Genomic DNA, 18,123 nt, shown 5'->3' on the forward strand with positions numbered 1-18,123 from the left:
TTGTAGTAGCTTGATTGGAGCAGCACAGATGGTCGAAGCTCAGGAAAGTAAGGCGGGACTGATATCGAAGGCAGCCTTTCCCCTCACTGCAGTGACAGGGTTGATGTCGCAGGCTATACGGCGTGTGTCAAGGAAGTCAACAAAACTGGAGCCTTTCTACAGTGATAATAAGAAAGCTGATAATCTGTTGAGAATGGTAGGTGGAGTGACTGAAGCTCGTAGGAAAGACGAGAACAAGGATTCCCTGAATAACGTGACGTAGTTAAGGCGGTCGGAAAAAAGTCTTTGCAGACAAGCAGACAAGCAGACAAGCAGACAAGCAGACAAGGAGTGTCCAGAGCACTCCTTTTCACTTCAACGCGATCCCTCATTACCATTTATTTATTATTGTTTTTATTTTTTAAATTAAGGCTTAACTCTCTCACCTGATTAGTTGTTCTAGAATCTGAAGTAATCTCCCACACATTTCTTTTCTTCATTGTGTACCGACCAATTCTTCGTATTCTTGTTCCACATTGTATCAAAACTCAACATTAATCATGGGTCATACTACACCAACAATGGCTCCCCACAGAAATGATTCCTCCAACAATCCAGCCGAAAGCAATGGTATGAAGGATTTCATGACAGACAGAAGTATGGGTGTAACGTCCACTTTCAACAACAGGACTGCCTCCAACAGTGCACTGACTTTCATTCTTTTCTTCAAATAGATCAATCATTTCATTACCCTTTACAACTACAGGAAGCCGAAATAACTACAGAACAGCAGTCAGCTGTAGCCTCAAATCGAATACCGTCTTCATCTCCCATCTCATCACCACTTCCTCCTAGCTATAGTGATAGTAGCTATGCTGCAGCTGCAGGATATGCTCATCCAAACAATAACCCACAGACCACTGGCAACCATGCCCTGTCAAATTCCTCAACCCCACTTTTCACTCTCATCAACCTTCCTAATCGGCTTGTGTTTGATAACGTATATCTTAATGGACTTCATTCACTATATCGCTTCGGGATCAAAAACATATCTCAATCTGATATTGTTGTCAAGATGCGATCTAGTCTAGGGTCGCAAATATCCTTTCAGCTGACAAACGAAAACCTGCCGTTTGATCCAGGTGAGGTCAAACTCAACCGTCATTTTGGATGACTATTCCGAGCTGGTTCTCCATCCTTGGAAACTTCTGTGGATGTGGTTATCGGGTGTTGTTGAGTTTACAAGCGCTCTTTTTTTTTTTTACCACTTCTGAGTGTCTGCCCTTGATTAGCTCCTTCATGTTCCAATCTGAAATGTTCAAGTATTTATTTATTGGTTTTATTCGTTTATGCCTCATTAACTAAGCTTTGGCTCCTTCTATCCTTTCAAATGTTCGGTTCGTGTTAGATACTATTGATAGTACTTTGCAGACCATCTCAACCAATACTGCAGCAGCTGCAGAGGCTGGATCATTGACAGCGACTGGTCATCAATTCAACCAACTTTTCAATCATGTCAACTTAATCGACGAAGTGGCCATAGCTGCAGGCGAAACTGAATACATTATACTTGGGTTCCTTCCTGATCCGCGTGGCGGGAACAGAAGAGGCAAATGGGACTCGAACTCTATCAGCCTGGACACTGCTAATGTAGGCTCTGGCAACGGTAGTACACATGGCGATGGAGTACAGATTTATGACGAGAACCGTCAACGTGACATGTCCGCCAATGGACTTGTGAACGGAAGCAATATCGAAAGTGACGAGTTTGAAAGTAATGACCAGCAACTCGACAACTTTGATTCTTTTGAAGTCAACGGACTTGTGTTCTTCTTTGGGTACAAGACTGCAAGTAAATCTGAAGATTCAGGCTCCACTATAACAGATATTACACTCTCCAATTCCCCACCATCTATTCATGGGTTCCCCAGTGACCTTTTGTCCACAGTAATGGTTACTCCAGGCACGACAAATCAGAATACAATAGGTCCTTCACATGAGGCTTCATTAAATAGTACAAACATCGCAATGAACCCCATTACTACTGCAATCACAACTAATAAGGCGGACTATCAACACACAGTTAAATTCAGGTCTACAGTCTGTAAATCAGTTTTGTATTCCAATATCGGAGAAACCGGGATCATTTTTGAAGATTGTGTAGCGCATCAAGAATCAGTCAAAGACTTTACGATATGGAACCGTAGTGAGATCCCACTTTATTGGCAATTGAACGTTGTGGATGTTGGCAGCACATCACGGGAGAGTTGGTTGAAATTTGTTGATTATGAAGACTCTTTTGGTGGAAACGACATCAAGGAAGGCGTTGATCATGTGAATGATCATGGTCAGGTTCATCACTCAAGGACTATACGCTCAAAGCCCATTCAAAGTTACGGCTATCGCAGGATTCGTGTCATTTTTCGTCCAGTCGAGAATGGTGACTTTTTGTATGATTTGTTGCTAGAAAACCTAAATGATGCCACCAACATTGAAGAGGCCAGTATCCACGCTACAGTCCGGGCAGTTTCGAGAGGCGAGGATACCCTCACAATTTCGACAGGGAATACAATGGATTTTGGTGACTGCTGCGCTGGAGTATGGTCCCGACTGCCTATAACATTTAGTAACACGGGCTTGACACCAATGGAGGTCCATCTAAATGTGGAAGGGGCAGAAGTGGTTTTTGATATCCAGACGGAGACTGGGACGGAAATATCAGAGCCCTCTCAGGACCTGACAAAGGAAGGGAATTTTCTTTTGGAATCAGATTTACCGTCAGCAACTTGGCATGAAAATCCTCGGAGATTGGAGTCGTCTGCGAATATGGATCATTTGGAGCAGAGCACATCACCGCTGAACGTGAGTAGGAGTCGTCTTCGTGATTGGATGGAGGATAGGGCCTACTCGCCAAGTAGCCTTGGCCAAACTCCTATATCACCGAGCCTTGCAGACTCTGGAGGAACTAAAGGCGACCGCAGTGGACGAGAGCAAGGATTGGTACCTGATACTGCACCTGCTTCTCCTGTTAATTCTGAGGGGTTCTTTCCAGACAATATTCTGCAGATCAACTCCAACGTGGAAAAATATCTTGCCAACCAAGAACATGCACGAGCATCGCGTGAAGGAACCGAGGACGGTCTTGAGTCAGAACCTGAAAACAGCAGCATTCAGGATTCCACTAATTCTTCTAACGCGCTGGTCGGCCAAAAGAAACGCCTCAGTTTACGTTCCATCTCATTTTCTGGGGCTCAACGTGACAGGGAATTGGCCCAGAGCCAAATGCATGGACCTAAGTCTCCTGTTCATGGCAACCAGTCAATGACCCGAATCGAGGAGTTATTCTTGAAACCAGGCAAGGAACGTACTGTTATAGCCTCTTATCGACCGGCTAGGGATTCCTCGATTGAAAATTTTCAAGCTGGTAAATTACTTCGAAAGTCGTTCCGTATCATGGTTTCGTATGCGCCATGGGTAGGCACAGCATCATCTGTACCATTTTCTGAGAACCCTCAAAAAGACCGGAAGATTATTCAATGCAAAGCTAGAGCTTGTACTTCTTTCGTGACTATCGAGCCTAAATCGTTGGACTTTGGCGATACGGATGTCGGGGCACTCAAATCATTGCCTATCAAATTAATAAATCAGTCCGAGATCTCTGCAACCGTTCGGCTGGATTTCCAGAGCAAAGTCTTGAACTGCTCACCTTCTGGGGCTATCACTATACCTGCAAAATCCAGTACGGAACTCAAATTGGATATTTATCCACGCAAAGTCAATCCAGATTACAGGAAACAGCTTACACTTTTCAACCTGACCAATAGAGCCAATGATCAGATTATTGAAGTCCGTTCAACTAACATCGATAAAAATAGGGTTACTTTCCACTCACTATTTTACCGGGTTCTCTATCCAAGTGGATCAAACTTTTTGGATTTTGGCAATGTAGTAGTCGGTGGTATAAGCTTGCGGACTATTGCCATTTCAAATTTCACTCGCAAGTGGCTTACTCTTGAGATCACTACGAGTTTAGGCGGTGAGCTGACTGTGTACGAACGTGCCCGCGATGCTCACGGGCATATCAATATAAATGATTTAAATGGCATGTTGACGAACAGCTTTGATTCGCAGCCAAAAACCGAAAATGGCGCTCCTACTACCGACCCTACAATTATATCTAGCCGTGGAGGTACGTTTATTGCCTTCGTTATCTCCCTTCCCCTCTCGTATTTTTTTTTTCCTTCACTAGTCGACAGTTGTTGATACCTTATTTTGTGAATAGCAGCGTCATCACGTATTGAAGCAAGCGGTGTAGGCAATGTAGCAAATGATGGGCCCAGAACGAACCTTTTCAAACGACGCCAAGATACTCGTGACCAACATTCAGCAACGGGTTCAGAATCGGGCACATCTGGAGTTATTGGAGGAGCTTCATTAGCCTCTACCTTGGCTCTCAAAGCAAAGGCGATTCTGTTTCATGGCGATGTTTCACAAACTATGGGTACCTCTCCAGCAAAATTTCTGGATCTTGCCACAAGCAGGCCACGCGAAAGCAAGAAAATTTTGAGACGGATTCCCACCATGAAAGAGCTTTTAGAGCCAACTTCCCGTTCTAAATCTCTGTCAGCCGAACGATCTATAAAAGGAATGGGTGGTAGTGTTACAGAATCAAATCGAACTCAAAGGATACATGCAAGTCTGCATCAAACGAGTGGCACTACAGCGAGTGATGGGACATCTAAACGACAAGATGGATCGACAGTACTTTCTCAAAGGCAGCATGACCAAAAGACGCCCCAAAATGACGGGAGCGGTCAAGCTTCAGTGACTACGGAGCAACCAGAGAGCTCGTTTTTGAGCGAAAGATCATTGGACAGCGTTTTGTCTGCAATGGATATTAACTCTGCACCTGGTGGAGCTATGCTTTTTTTCAAGCCTTCGGAGGAAGAGCACTTTGTAAAAGAAAGAATGAAGCTTACACATGAGCTTCAGAACGCTATAACTACTGGAGAGCTGACGCCTGTCTCAGTGGTCAGCGTCCCTCCTGAGACGGAGCATCAGCTCATCATCCTATTCACGCCATCATCGACCTTCCGCGACCATATCAAGGGTATTCCTAAAAAGCAGGATGCGCGCATCTTTCTACGGCTAATTGACTTCGACCATGAGACCGTAGCGAGTCACCCGCAGTTTCGGCCACTACTTGATAGCGATCTCACACAAATTCCATTACGGGAGATTGTAGTTCGCTCATCTCTCGTAAGGAGCATCATGGAACTTGGTCAAAACAACATCAATTTTGGTACAATGGACAAGGGTGACAGGCGAACAAAGACAATTGTCATTCAAAATCGAAGCAAGGAACCATTGCTTTATCACATTCGTAAATCTGGCTCGATTGCTTCAGGTGATATCCACTTAATTAATGGAAAGAGCGGTGTCGTACGCGGATACAGCAAGAAAGAGGTTGAGTTTATGTTTGAGCCAACTCTCTCAGGACCGTTTCATGAGAAGCTAGCTATCGAGAATGTTCAAGATCCAGACAGTAGCCGGGTCTTGAGTGTTAAAGCCAATATTCGTAAGCCCAAGCACTTCTCTATCGATACACAGGAGCTTGATTTTGGTGTCTGTTATGTCGGGAGAAAAACTGAGTCTAGGCGCATAACTGTGACTAACTCTACCAAGCAAACCAGGACGTTTGAAGTCCGTGTGGATCCTCATGAAATGATGCCCCTTTCGACAGAATCTCACCATTATGGGGGTGAGATTGATTTTACCATGGAAGATGATCCTCTTGGTCAAGCAATTGTCACTAAGGAGATGGAAGATGAGATTGAAATTTTGGAACAAAAGCTCAAAATTGCAAAGAGGAAAGGCCGAGAGGATAAGGTTCTAAAGGTGACAGCTCGGCTGAGTCTACTCCGAAAAGGCGGTGTCGAGGACAAAGCGGCAACTTCAAATATATCAGGTAATTTTCGAAATACTAATAGATTGAATTCTGTATATATTTATTTATATCCATGCATCTTTTTTCTTATCTCTATCTCGCTAACATGGAGATTGGCTTACAACCAATTCAAATTAATAGCGGATGATGCCACTCCCACACAAGAGAAGGTTTTTGAGCTTCCGAAAACAGATCTCATTGACTCACCAATAGCGGATTCTCAATCCAAAGGAGCCGGGGCCCATACCGTTGGATCGTCTACCACTGTCATCGCTCCAGCAGCCAAAGAAACTCCAAAGTTCAAACGAACTGACCACTCGATTGTTTTCACGTTGGATGGCGGGAAAACAAAATCAGTCTCTGTATATTTCACAGCCGTACGTGATCAGACCCCTCTACCTGTAGGCACAACTGAAAAAGATCGCTTGCGGCTACAAGGAAAAATTTATGTTCATGAGCACAAGAATCGGGATATTTGTCGCGATGTTGCTTTCTATGCAACTGTAGAGTGCAAGACCCCCGTCTGTTTGGATAATGAAATCGACCAAGACGCTGCTGATGTTAAAGCCGCAAAGAAGGCTGCGAAGAAGGCCATTAAGCATGGTGCTGATGGGGTTGATGCTTCTGCTAGATTGGATGCTATCTCGCCTGAAATGAAGGCACCTTCAAATAATGCAGCTACAAGTGATACTTCCTCGGAGCATAGCTCACCCACAGAGCATCTTATGTTGTCACCCAAACAGTTTGATGGTGGAAAGATAGAGCATGGACAAAAGAGCAGTTTTTATTTCACACTATCCAATTCTAGTGACGATTGCTTACCTTTCAAAATCGAGCTCATACAGCCTCCTAGCCATAGTTCGCGCTTTATCTTTGAAGAAAGCGAGCTTTCAGGAAGTTTAGGTTCGAAGGAGGTTCGGAGAATCACCTTTGAATATTCTGCTTCCGATCTTGGTCGACTCCACGATTCTCTCAAAGTGATCAACCTGAACACCAACAAGTCTTATGAGTACGTGTTCACATGCTTCTCTCATCGAGCTCAGTACCTCGCCTTCCCTTCCGTGGATGATTCTGCTACGTTAGACCTAGGACATTGTTATGTCGACACGGGCCGCAAGTATTCACAAGTTACGCCACTGTTGGTTGAAAATATCACTGATGACGACATTTATATTGCGTGTGCATCTAACTTATCGCAGCAGGTTGGAATATACCTTGATGAGCAAGCGGAGAAAGGTCAAGTCACAAAGACACTCTTAAAAAAACGAAGTATGATTACTGTGTGGGTTGCTGTTCAGCCAAATTTACTTGGGGGAATTGCTGGTGGAAGCACAGCCCGACGAACTACGACAGTTTCTGGCGCAGTAAACAAAGACCGAGATAGCGAATGTCGTACATTGGTGGGAGGAATCAAGTTTACAATCTCGCTTCCAGAAGAAATTCTGGTCTCAGCCGCGAGCAATTCAAAGGAGATGGAGGAAACGTTAACGCAGGTGTTTACTCAGACTGTCAAATTCACATCTATCATTGGGCGATCGATCCTCTCAGTTTCCGACACTCTTCTGAATCTTGGATGGACGCCTGAAGTCGGCAAGCCAGTCTATGGGTCATTTACGTTGCAAAACATGTCAAGTCTGCTACCATTAGATTTTCATGTCGAATCTCTCTCCGGTAATATCATACTAGATCGAACAGGTGGCATCCTTGATGGTTGGGATATCGATAAAATATCGCCCTCACATCACTCTCGCTCTGATAAGAGGCTGTCAGACGACTATAATAAGGATTATGGCGACCAAGACTCGACTGAGGTCGCGCCGACGGACCGTTCTCGTTTGTTGATCAGCTTTCGCGTTACGGCATCTGCGCCAGGGTTATTCATGGACACTATCTTAGTAACTAATGAGAATAACTGTTCCCAGAAGATTGAAATCAAGGTGCGACTTTTTGTTGATCCACGACAGCTCCTTACAAGCGCTCATGGCCAAGGATATGCTTGTCCAATGACGCTGGAAGATCTATCCGAGATTCAGGAGGTCAAGCCAGGTGTTCCACGAGAAGGTCTTAGCCTTCCAAGCTTTACCTGGGAGAATGTCTATGTCAACGTTCACGAAGAGAGAAACTCGGATGGAGGAGAGGCGCCGGTATACGTCTCTTTTCAGCCTTCATCTGATGACCCACAAGCCCATATTGAAGAGAAATGGATCGAGTTCATAAACGACAGTGATGAGACGATGGAGCTTGTTCCTCTCTCTGATATTGGGCTTGATACGCTCTGGCAAGATGTTGACATCAATTCAGGCTTGGAGACCTGGCCCATTGGTGAAAGTGAGGCTGTAGGAATAGATGGGTTTCATTTCTGTGGCTCCGTTGTGCGGGTGCCTCCAAAGGAAAAGATTCATCTTCTCATTTCTTGCCCATTACCCGATCTACCTTCTAACGATATTGAGCGACTCCAGAATGGTGAAAATGTCTCATTGTCCGGTAATCTGATGGTTATGGACAGAGGCAAGAAGAAAGTAGTCAAGGTTCTTGGCCTGACATCAAACGTTGGTATCTCTTATGGAACCGTCACACCTGTTATGATTGAACTTGGAAAAATCGGCCATTACAATTCTTGGGAGAGAGCTAAGGGACGCTTCGAGGTTAGAAATTCCAGTGACATCCCACTTCAATACGAAGTCCTCTTGGAGCCTTATATGGAGTTATCTCTCGCAGAAAGTGGCGATAATAGCCGTGGGACTGAATCTGCACACAATTTGGCAACAAGGCGTACAGTTCATGGACATGGTATTGAATACTTTGAAGTGCTATTGGATCCAAAGAGGATTGAAAATTTTGAAATAGGACGTCGAACTTTTCCAATCAAGATTTTCAACCTCAGAAACCCAGAAAACGACATGTCTGTTAGTGTGGCCGCAGTTTTGACTGGGTTTGAATTGGGCTTTGACCGACTTATGGATGGAAAGCTTGTTCTGCCTCCGTTGATGCACCCTTTGCCTTCAACTGCTCTTCCTTGTGATGCATGGTTCACGATCACCAATAAATCCTCGGAAGATGTTAGGTTTGAAATTGGAGCAACCCTTTCTCAAGATGTTATCGACTATGTACATTTAGATGTCTTGTCCCGGTTTTCCAATTCTCCACTCCGTGGTATTATTTCTCTCAGTCCTCGTGGATCGATCGAGGTACGCATTCGAGCATTTCCCAAAGAGGGGTCGCGGCTTCCTAGTGATACTTCTGCTCTTTGCACGACAGAAGGACTTACCTTCGGAAACTTATGGGTATCAACCAAGCCTTCTAATACAGATGATGATTCGACTTCAATGAGATATGCAGAATCTATTTCCATCCGTGGCACCCTTGTTGAAGGATCAATGTTCTCACTTTCAACTCAAAGAATCGTTTTCAAAAGCCTACTGGAGACGTCAGATTATGAAGGCGAGAGTGATGATGAGAACCTCTCGGCGCCAGACTCGTCACACAACGCTTCATCAAGAGATATTTCCGACGATGGATCAGGCCCAAGTGCCCAGAAAGCAACCATCACTATTTCGAATCTGTCTATGAATTTTCCTTTGGAGTTCCAGGTTGCTCTTGAAGGCCCTATGGAATATCCTGCAGCGGAGATAATCAAAGTAACGCCATTGGACTTTAACAATCGTGGAACTATCGAGGCGGGCCAGCAATTCAAGTTGGTTGTAGAGCTGATCGATCCGCACGTAATTATCTCGGAAGATATCAAGCTATATGTCCGTAACCTTAACTCACGTCTTGGACAACAACAGCGTGTCTTGATAAGCATCTCCTCTGACAGCAGAGAGCACCGAAAGCCTAACAAGAGACAGATAATTGAGGATGAACGTGTTGACCCACACCATCATCAAAACAAACTGGAAGAGACATTCGTGACCAACACAAGTGTTAGTGGATCTTTGTTGATGCAGCCACAAGCTTCTACAGATTTAGAGTCTAGTTTATTGCATCCTATCATCTCTTTGCGTGGTTGCAAACGCATCGATTCTAGCGATTCGCAAGGAGGACGCTATGAATTAGATCTCGGGCAACAAGATATGGGGTCTACAAATGTTCTTCGCAAGATAATATTGGAGAATACGAACTTTGACCGCGTGTCTTATCGTATCAGGACCATTTCATCATTAGATAAAAATTGGCTTAAGATCAGCCGTCTAGATGGCACACTAGAACCGCCTTCAGAGGAGCACTTGTCGAGTGGATCATCTTCGGTGCACACCATCACACTTAGCTTTGCCACTAATGTGCGCAATGTGTTTTCTACATACCTTCTAATTGAGAATGTGGATAATCCAGGAGACACAAAGACGGTGCGTGTGACAATGGAAGTGGTTGCTCGGCAGAATCTGAGGCGAACGACCAAGGGCAATGAAGTCAGCAATCGTGTCTTTGATGTTTACGTAAACGGCATTGACTATAAGAATTCTTCCTCTATTGACATGAAGAACCTGTATTATGGTTCTGAGTACACTGCAAGAAGCTTGGTTGTTTACAACCGCGAGACAGTTCCAATGGAGTTCACTGTAAGTTTAGCCTACTTTTTTTTTTTTTTTTTTTTTTTTTTTCCTTCTAAATATGAAAGTTCTAATCTTTTTATTTATTTATTTTTTTTAAAAAAAAAATAGTTCAAATCGAACTTGTCTCCCTCAGACAGTACTGAAATTCTTTTTTCAACATCTCGAACATCTGCAAAGTTGTTCAAGACATTGACAGTTCCATCTGAAAACCATGTCCGCATTTATATTCGGTTTTTCCCAAAGCCATCTACTGCTATCCAAGCCGCTCTCGATAACGGAGAATACCGCGATCCTGACGAGATGGAGTTGAAGACTATAGAAATCTACATCAATTGCCGCCTGGTGAAAGATTATCAACACGTGGTTATTCTGACTGCAGAGTGCTACCTACCTGCGATTCGTGTGCATTGGCAAGATTCTGTCTCTTTTGTTGGTAAGTAGTTTATTGACGGTATCGGTGTTGAATATCAACTTTGTAAGTGAAAGTGCCTCCTAATCATAGTAACAAATTTTTTAGGCCACTTCATACGAGAAACAGCACAGTCATCAGATAGTCCAGATGAATTGAAATTGAGAATCACGGAGGATTATATGATTCTCGGAATATCCAATTTGTTAGGCATCCCGTTGGAATATGAAATCGTCAATGATACCATGTACTTCAACCTGGAATATCCAGAACCGGACAAAATGGTGGATGGATTTCATAAACATGAAATTCGTGTTGTACCTAACATGAAAGCCCTCTTGCGCAATGCTGAGAATTTTAGAAAGGTATTTTTTTTTTTACTTGCCAATGTCAAGCTAAATTCCGAGATATTTAATGATTTTAATTTTTTTTTTTTTTTAAAAAAAAAAAAAAAAAAAAAAACAGGAAAGATATGTTCAAGAGAACATCACGATCTACAATCGAAATAGACCATTAGAAAACTATTGGATTCCACTGCGAATCAGTTTTGGCAATGTGTCTAATTTCCAGCTTTCATCTGGGTACAAGAGTTCATATGCGTTTGGCATGATTGAGCAGCATGTTGTCAACTTCCTTAGCGATTTCAATAGCCATGCGGTCTTAGTGACAATGGGCAGTAGTAACGGCTGCTTCACAGGAGTTAACAGTACATCAAATGTCGGATCTGGTCCTAATATAGGATTCGGAGGAGCAAGCGGCCTTTATCCTGCTTCTATTGGACTTGGTCCTGATCGCGGAATCAGTCCATCGAGCTTGGGGTCGAACAGTCCATGTCACTCTTCATCACCTACGCTACTGATGAATGGAGGCAGCGGACTGACGACACTTATGGCGACTTCTCCATCATCTGGACCAGTCGCAGGAATGCTAGGATTGGGGCGTAGGGCATCACCACTAACAACATACCGTCCCCCGTCCCATCATCCTCATTATCAGAGCACCGAAGCCCAAGAAACACAGCGTAAATTGATCGATTTGGAGTTCCAATATCGATACGTGGTGGATCAATTAGTGTATTACAGTACGATCAAGACCGGAGAGAATTTTTTCCAGCTAGCAAGTTTACTATTCTGCACGTTACTCAGTAATCGCATCTTTCAGATATGGTCACCCGCATATTTGAAGGATCCAAGGAAGGCAGGATCAAGCACAGGTACAGGCACGACTGGACCTGCTGTAGGTTCAGCAAATTTGGCAGTGTCAGGAACTGTAGGATCCGTGACAGCTGATTATGATGGGAACGTAGAAAGAGCGCAGGTTCAGACAGGGGCGAATGGATTTACGATCCAAGGTGGCCACCACCGGCAACAAGATGAGACAGAGATTCGAGTGTGGCCAGATTCTTTACGCAAGTGGGTAGAAGCGCTGGACTACTTTGTGTCATTCTTTCCATATCACGCGCGTCAACTGGAGACTCTTAAGGCCTTACATCACAGCCTGATCTCATCGTAATTGTGGAGAAAGAGTTGCTAAAGCGCAAAATTTTGAGCAATAGATATACAAAGCCATTCAAGATAGATCATTAGACCTGTCCATTTACACTCTGGAATGAAAAGTTAAAATGTACTTGTCTACAGGCAAATGAATGAGAGAAGAAAGAAGTAGCATATTGGTTTGACCTATAAGTCCATCCATTCAATTTCGGTGAAGCGAATTCGCTAATCTAGCCAGCATATGAATAGCGGTTAGTAAAGCGGCGCTAGAAGTGATAGCAGTTTTTTTAAAAAAAAAAAAAAAAAAGTGACCAATGTGAAAGAAGCATGAGGTATTGTAGTTTTTTTTTTTTTTTTTTTTTTTTTTCGGTCACTATCATTTGTCGGAGCAAATTATTCAAGCTCGTCAGGCTCGTTAGCTCGTTATAAAAGCTTAGCAGGCCAAAAGTCGATTACCCCTTGACAGCTAACCATAGTTTAATTCAGAATATCGACCTAGACATGTTGCCTGTTTGGAGATGAATGTAAAAGGACAGCAACAGGAGAGCATCCAACTAAGAGAAGCCAAAATTGCATGGCCATCGGTAGTTGACTTATTGACTAATCTGCTTCATTTGTCTTTGAGTAACCTCTTCCAGAACAAACCAAGGACTGTGTTACATGCATATTATGTCCTCCTACCTTTCCATTTTCACCGCCTCCTCTCGAGTCGTATCGCTGTTTTTTATGAATTCCTATTCTTAAATCCCTATCACGTCTCAACCGTTGGCGCTCAAACATGCCCTGAAGCAAGCACCCGTATGCCCTTTGCCCAAATTGGTTCGAGACTGCATGTTCAAGATGGGCCGTAAGACAAAAAAATGTATCATTTTTCTCTCTTGATCTCGCAGAATCATGGCCTCTTGATGCTGTCCCTTGAGCAGTCCACGAGTACGGGGATTCCACAAGTAATCAGGAATACTTTTGTATTGGCATCAACCAAACGCTTTTCATGCACGGTTGAGCCTATGATAGCTATCGAGCCAATACCGCTAATGCGAGTGCAAAATGGAGTACTGCTGCCACTCCTCTGCCTCGTGAGTGTGAGCTCCTAGTGGATTTTGCTACAGATTCCCAAAGAGGAGCGATTTACGGGTTTGTCACCTCTCTAACAATACTATTTGCGTACTTGGTGTTTTCGAAAAGGGATGGGAAGCTCGCTTTGTCAGCAATTGGCACGTTACTGATGGAGACTGAATTTGTCGACTCTGTTTGCAATAGCAACAGGAATAGCGACATGGCAGGTTACAGGCTTAAAGAAGAAACATCAGTTGTACATTACATAATACCAGATCGGCTCAAGCTCACGGTCAACTATTGTAAGTGTTTCATTATCCCCTTAAATAGCTTTTTTATTACTATCTTCTTTCTCCTTTGGCGGTAAGGTCCACTTTAGGTTAGTTCGCTAATGAAATGACAAGCGGAGCAAAGGAGTAAAGGCGAAATAGTGAATACGTTTATACTATCCATTTTTGAAGTATATGTGCATCTGAAGGCCGAAGATGAATCTGAGAGAGACAGGACATAGTGTATAAAAAAACGGAAGCGGAGATGTAGAATAGGATATTATAAAAGGCTTCATTTAGTTCTTCACTCTCCTGCATCACTACTCTACCCCAGAAAGTTTGTTATTCATCTACTTCGCCTTATTAATTACTGGACTGCTCTAATAGCCTTCCTACCTCTTTACTTGAACATATTCTCTTCTCTCTTTTTCTCTCTCTCTCTCTCTCTCTCTCTCTCCCCCTTACTTTCTTTCTTTCTTTCTCTCTCCCTCTTCCATTATTATTTATCTTTGGCTAAAATTATCTGCCAAATCAAAAAATATGTTACTCACAAATGGCCAGCTGCTTCTTTTTATTGAAAAGTCCGCGGACTAAAGCAGATTAATCATTGGGACCAAACCATAACCTGCATCAGAATTACTAATCTATGTTTAACATTGTCTATGCGGAGATAAATGCGAAAAGGTGTCGTGGTATCATGAAAGTCATATATAGTAGAAGCCTGTAGCGCATACTACTATATCTTCAAACTATTTACTTAAAATACGATCCGAATAGCTATGATCATGGGCATAAGCTAGACTAAATGTTTCCTGAGGGCTTTGTCACAAATATGGCTACTCTTGGGGACTGCGCGATGATGGGATAGCGTGAAGGCCACGGCAATCTTTTGATATAGTTCACCTTCACTTGGTAATCTTCATACTCAAATATCTTTCGTTCAGTGAAACCATGATCTTCAACCCCGCTTTTGCTTTCGTTTTTTATAGATTAACACGCTTACAATGAATGCTACTAAGGCCAGCCCTGCTACTGCTCGCTCTGCTATGGCTCCAATACGCAAGTACAGGGTCAGCCGGAGGCGGTGGACCGATAGGAGATGTGAGCGATGGATGGTCGCCTGAAGAAGTTGCGACCCACTCAAACTTGGCCAAATCGAACATAATGATTGAATCAAGCGGTTCAGTAGTCGGGTGCTTTTCACCACATCAAGCTACGAGCCGATCACTAACAATACCACAAGCAGCGTAGGCCCATGGTTCAGCTGCATCAGGACCCTTCTTTCATTCTCCTGAATTGAGGTCGAGGACAAGGATTTCTTAAGGAGGGACGACAAAGCCTGAGGGACCACCAGATACAAGAGTGAGATCTCCGAGGACAACAATATTTGTACTATCCTCATCTAATGATAAAAGAAAGGTATGAAAAATGGCATATCAGAGAACTAAAAAAAAAAAAAAAAAAAAAAACATCTTTTAATAAGGAATACGCACTAATGATCAAGCAGTCGTACATTCAATTGGTAGAAGCATATCCTTTCACAGGCTAAAAGTGGTCATCATTCAGTGAGATTTTTTTTTTTTTTTTTTTTTTTTTTTTCATTTTTCATTTTTTTCTGGCGATTATGAAGCACTTACAATAGTTGGCTATGGGCTTGAGTCAATTCGATATTCTGTGGTGTAAATCGTTGATGTCCCTTCAAGCCTATAACCCCCATAACACCGTTCCTGTTGATATCGGAAACAGACCTAATAAAGCCGGGATGAATCGGTAGTGAGCCATTACTGACAAAGTGGGCTTCTCATGCCTTTCAAAATGGTCGAGCATGCACATATATTGTTAGAGAGATAGACAAAACTGAAAACCATTTCTATTCGAGAGTCTATAGCAAAGTCCTTTAGGGGCCTGCACAATCCCGGCCTGGGGGAAGTAACAGAACCATTTCGCACCTGTATCATCGACATTAACTTGCTGGCTGTCTTAAAAAATATTATCGTAAATGTAAAGTGTTTGGTTAATACCTATTCTGATGTGTCCCTGATAACTTATGATATCTTCATATTTGTGGAGTGTCATGGTATCAAGAGACCATGACACCGCGAGATCAAGAGAAAGATGGCTTATTTTTTTTGTCATACGGCCCACCTTGGAGATAGAGTCTCGAGCCAATTTAGGCAAAAGGCATACGAATGTTTGCTTCGGGACTTGTTGGAGCACTAACAGTTGAGACATAGTGGAGGATCAGGAACGGAAACTCCCAAAAGAATATAAATACAACTCGAGAAGGGGCAGTGAAAGTGAAAAAGCTGGAGAACATAATACCCGGTTAAAAAGCAGGGAAGTCTACAAGTCAACTGTGACATGAAAAAAGATGAAATGAAGAAACGAGAGTGAAAGAGAATACATGGACAGGGTTGTGCTTTGACATAAGCCAAGCGCTCTTTGCTCATCCTCCTCGTTGATTAGACTTTTCAATACAGCCACTTTACTCATCTAATGTCGATTTTTTATTATTTATGTGCAGATGGATGGTTGTTCAAATCATAATTGGCTCACTGCCCTATATCTTCGTGTTCTAGAGCAAGTTCTCCATGAGGGTTCCGACCTAGAAGAGGCATTTGCTGAGGATGACGTGAGGTGTTGTCTATCAGCTGAGGACTATAAACTGGAGTCTTGCCATAGTCCTCAGACACTCCTTCCATTAAGCCATGCTCTTGCTTGCCATAGTATTCGGGCGGAGCATGTCCTTGCTTGACATCTTTCGCTTCAGGGATCTCGCTCTTCTGGTTCTTTTGTCTCCGCCGCCTGTAAATGAACACTCCTGCAACAGTCGCTATAGCAGCCAAGGCTCCGATAACCCCTCCTATAATGGCTCCAATATTAATACTTGAAGATTCATTCTTCGTCGGAGCAGGAGCCTCAGACGTTACTGAAGCTCCTGGAGACGCGGTGGTAGTCGGTTTGGTGGGCAGTAGGTAACTCGGAGGTGTATAAGTTGTAACCCATTCAAACTTGGATAGATCGAATAACAACATTGATCCATCACCACTTGGGTTTTTAGTATTCTGGCCACCCCAGATTATGAATTGGTCCCCAACCAGGGCACAAGCAGGAAAGCTGCGAGGCGAAGTCGCATTAGGAGCCTTTCTCCACTCTTTCGAATTAAGATCCAGCACATATAGTTCAGGAGTAGGTGGTTCCGCCCACCCGGGAATGCCTCCAAAGACAGCAATCTTGGTCCCATTTGCATCTATCATTTACAAAGCGCAAGGAGGTAGGAGCATAAAAGCACAGTTATTAGAATCATTGCTCATGCGGACTACATTCACAGATATGACATGAATGAAAGGAGTAAGGAATATAGTAAACAATACCGATGGCCATGCAGTTTTCACGTTTAAAGGTTGGTTCCTCACCTATTACATTCTAAAGAAAGGTATGGACAGGAGATGAATAGTACTGAGTCAATAGTCATATCGAGTCTATAGATGACTGACCGTTTTAATAAAGAAAGTAAAGATCGAAATAAGAGTGGAGTGGACATTTACAAACAGTGACCATGAATTGGTATCGATCGAGTATTCCAAAAGGTAACCCCAGACATTGTCCATTAATCGCCTGTACCCTAACATGAATGATGCCCTGGCACTGTTGTAGACAGCACCATGAATCATTCTCTGCCCAAATAAGTCATCGGGAATCCGACGTATGTATGGAGACTGTGATATTCTTTGGTCCACACACATGCTCGTTGGCAAATCCATGGAAAAGGTATACGTCCATCCGGTCCTGAGATCCATACTAATCTCATGTGCAAAGTGAAGGCACTGCTGAGTCCAAAAAAAGTCAATCGTTCTCCATTGTGCATTGGGATTAGTAATATTGACTCGCTTAAAGGTTCCATTATTCGGGTAGTGTATCACTAAGGATCTATCATCGGTTACTGCCCAACTATCTGGGTCATTGGGGATATCGCCGAAAGCCTCAGCTGTCCAAGCAGGTGTATCGACCGACCATGATGTTGTAAGATCTAACGAGAAAACCGATGTGTTATTAGCAGAGCGTGGACCGCTCTGGACATAAAACTTTGATCCCACTTGTGCATATGGCATTCGAGTATTAGGGATTGGAGCGATTTGTGCATGAATGCTTGAGATAACCTGGAATGGAGTGGATAGAAAGCAAAGGAAGAGAAGCGGCAAGGCTCGAGTGAATATGCCAAAGGAGGACGAGTGAGAGGTCATGGTTGCGGCAGAATAACAAAGCTCTCCAAAGCTGGTGGAAGGAACAGTCTCAAAAAGGGAAAGTGTTCTCTCTTTTTTATTTTCTTTTTTTTTTCGGACAAGACAAAGGAAAGGAATGAGAAAGCTGGGATGAATCAGGTCAGGTCATGAGGAAAGAGATGTGCATTCTCTTT

The 18,123-nt window shown here is 43.3% G+C and overlaps 2 protein-coding genes across 2 annotated transcripts; one reads left to right on the forward strand and one right to left on the reverse strand.

Annotated features, from left to right (window-relative positions):
- Positions 1-332: 332 nt before the first annotated feature.
- BCR41DRAFT_382971 (hypothetical protein) lies at positions 333-12,540 on the forward strand. Its single transcript, XM_022027402.1, has 8 exons — positions 333-609; positions 714-1,121; positions 1,388-4,168; positions 4,262-5,947; positions 6,068-10,485; positions 10,588-10,912; positions 10,997-11,253; positions 11,354-12,540. Exons 1-8 carry the CDS (start codon positions 540-542, stop codon positions 12,398-12,400), a joined length of 10,992 nt encoding a protein of 3,663 aa, XP_021886792.1. The 5' UTR covers positions 333-539; the 3' UTR covers positions 12,401-12,540.
- Positions 12,541-16,194: 3,654 nt separating this feature from the next.
- BCR41DRAFT_11941 (hypothetical protein) lies at positions 16,195-17,162 on the reverse strand. Its single transcript, XM_022019445.1, has 2 exons — positions 17,081-17,162; positions 16,195-16,956 (listed from the first exon to the last, which is right to left on the reverse strand). The coding sequence occupies exons 1-2, from the start codon at positions 17,088-17,090 to the stop codon at positions 16,259-16,261; spliced, it is 708 nt and encodes a 235-aa protein (XP_021886793.1). The 5' UTR covers positions 17,091-17,162; the 3' UTR covers positions 16,195-16,258.
- Positions 17,163-18,123: the final 961 nt, after the last annotated feature.

The sequence above is a fragment of the Lobosporangium transversale genome (genome assembly GCF_002105155.1).
Source record: "Lobosporangium transversale strain NRRL 3116 chromosome Unknown BCR41scaffold_1, whole genome shotgun sequence".
In the NCBI taxonomy this organism is placed as follows: Eukaryota; Fungi; Mortierellomycota; class Mortierellomycetes; order Mortierellales; family Mortierellaceae; genus Lobosporangium; species Lobosporangium transversale.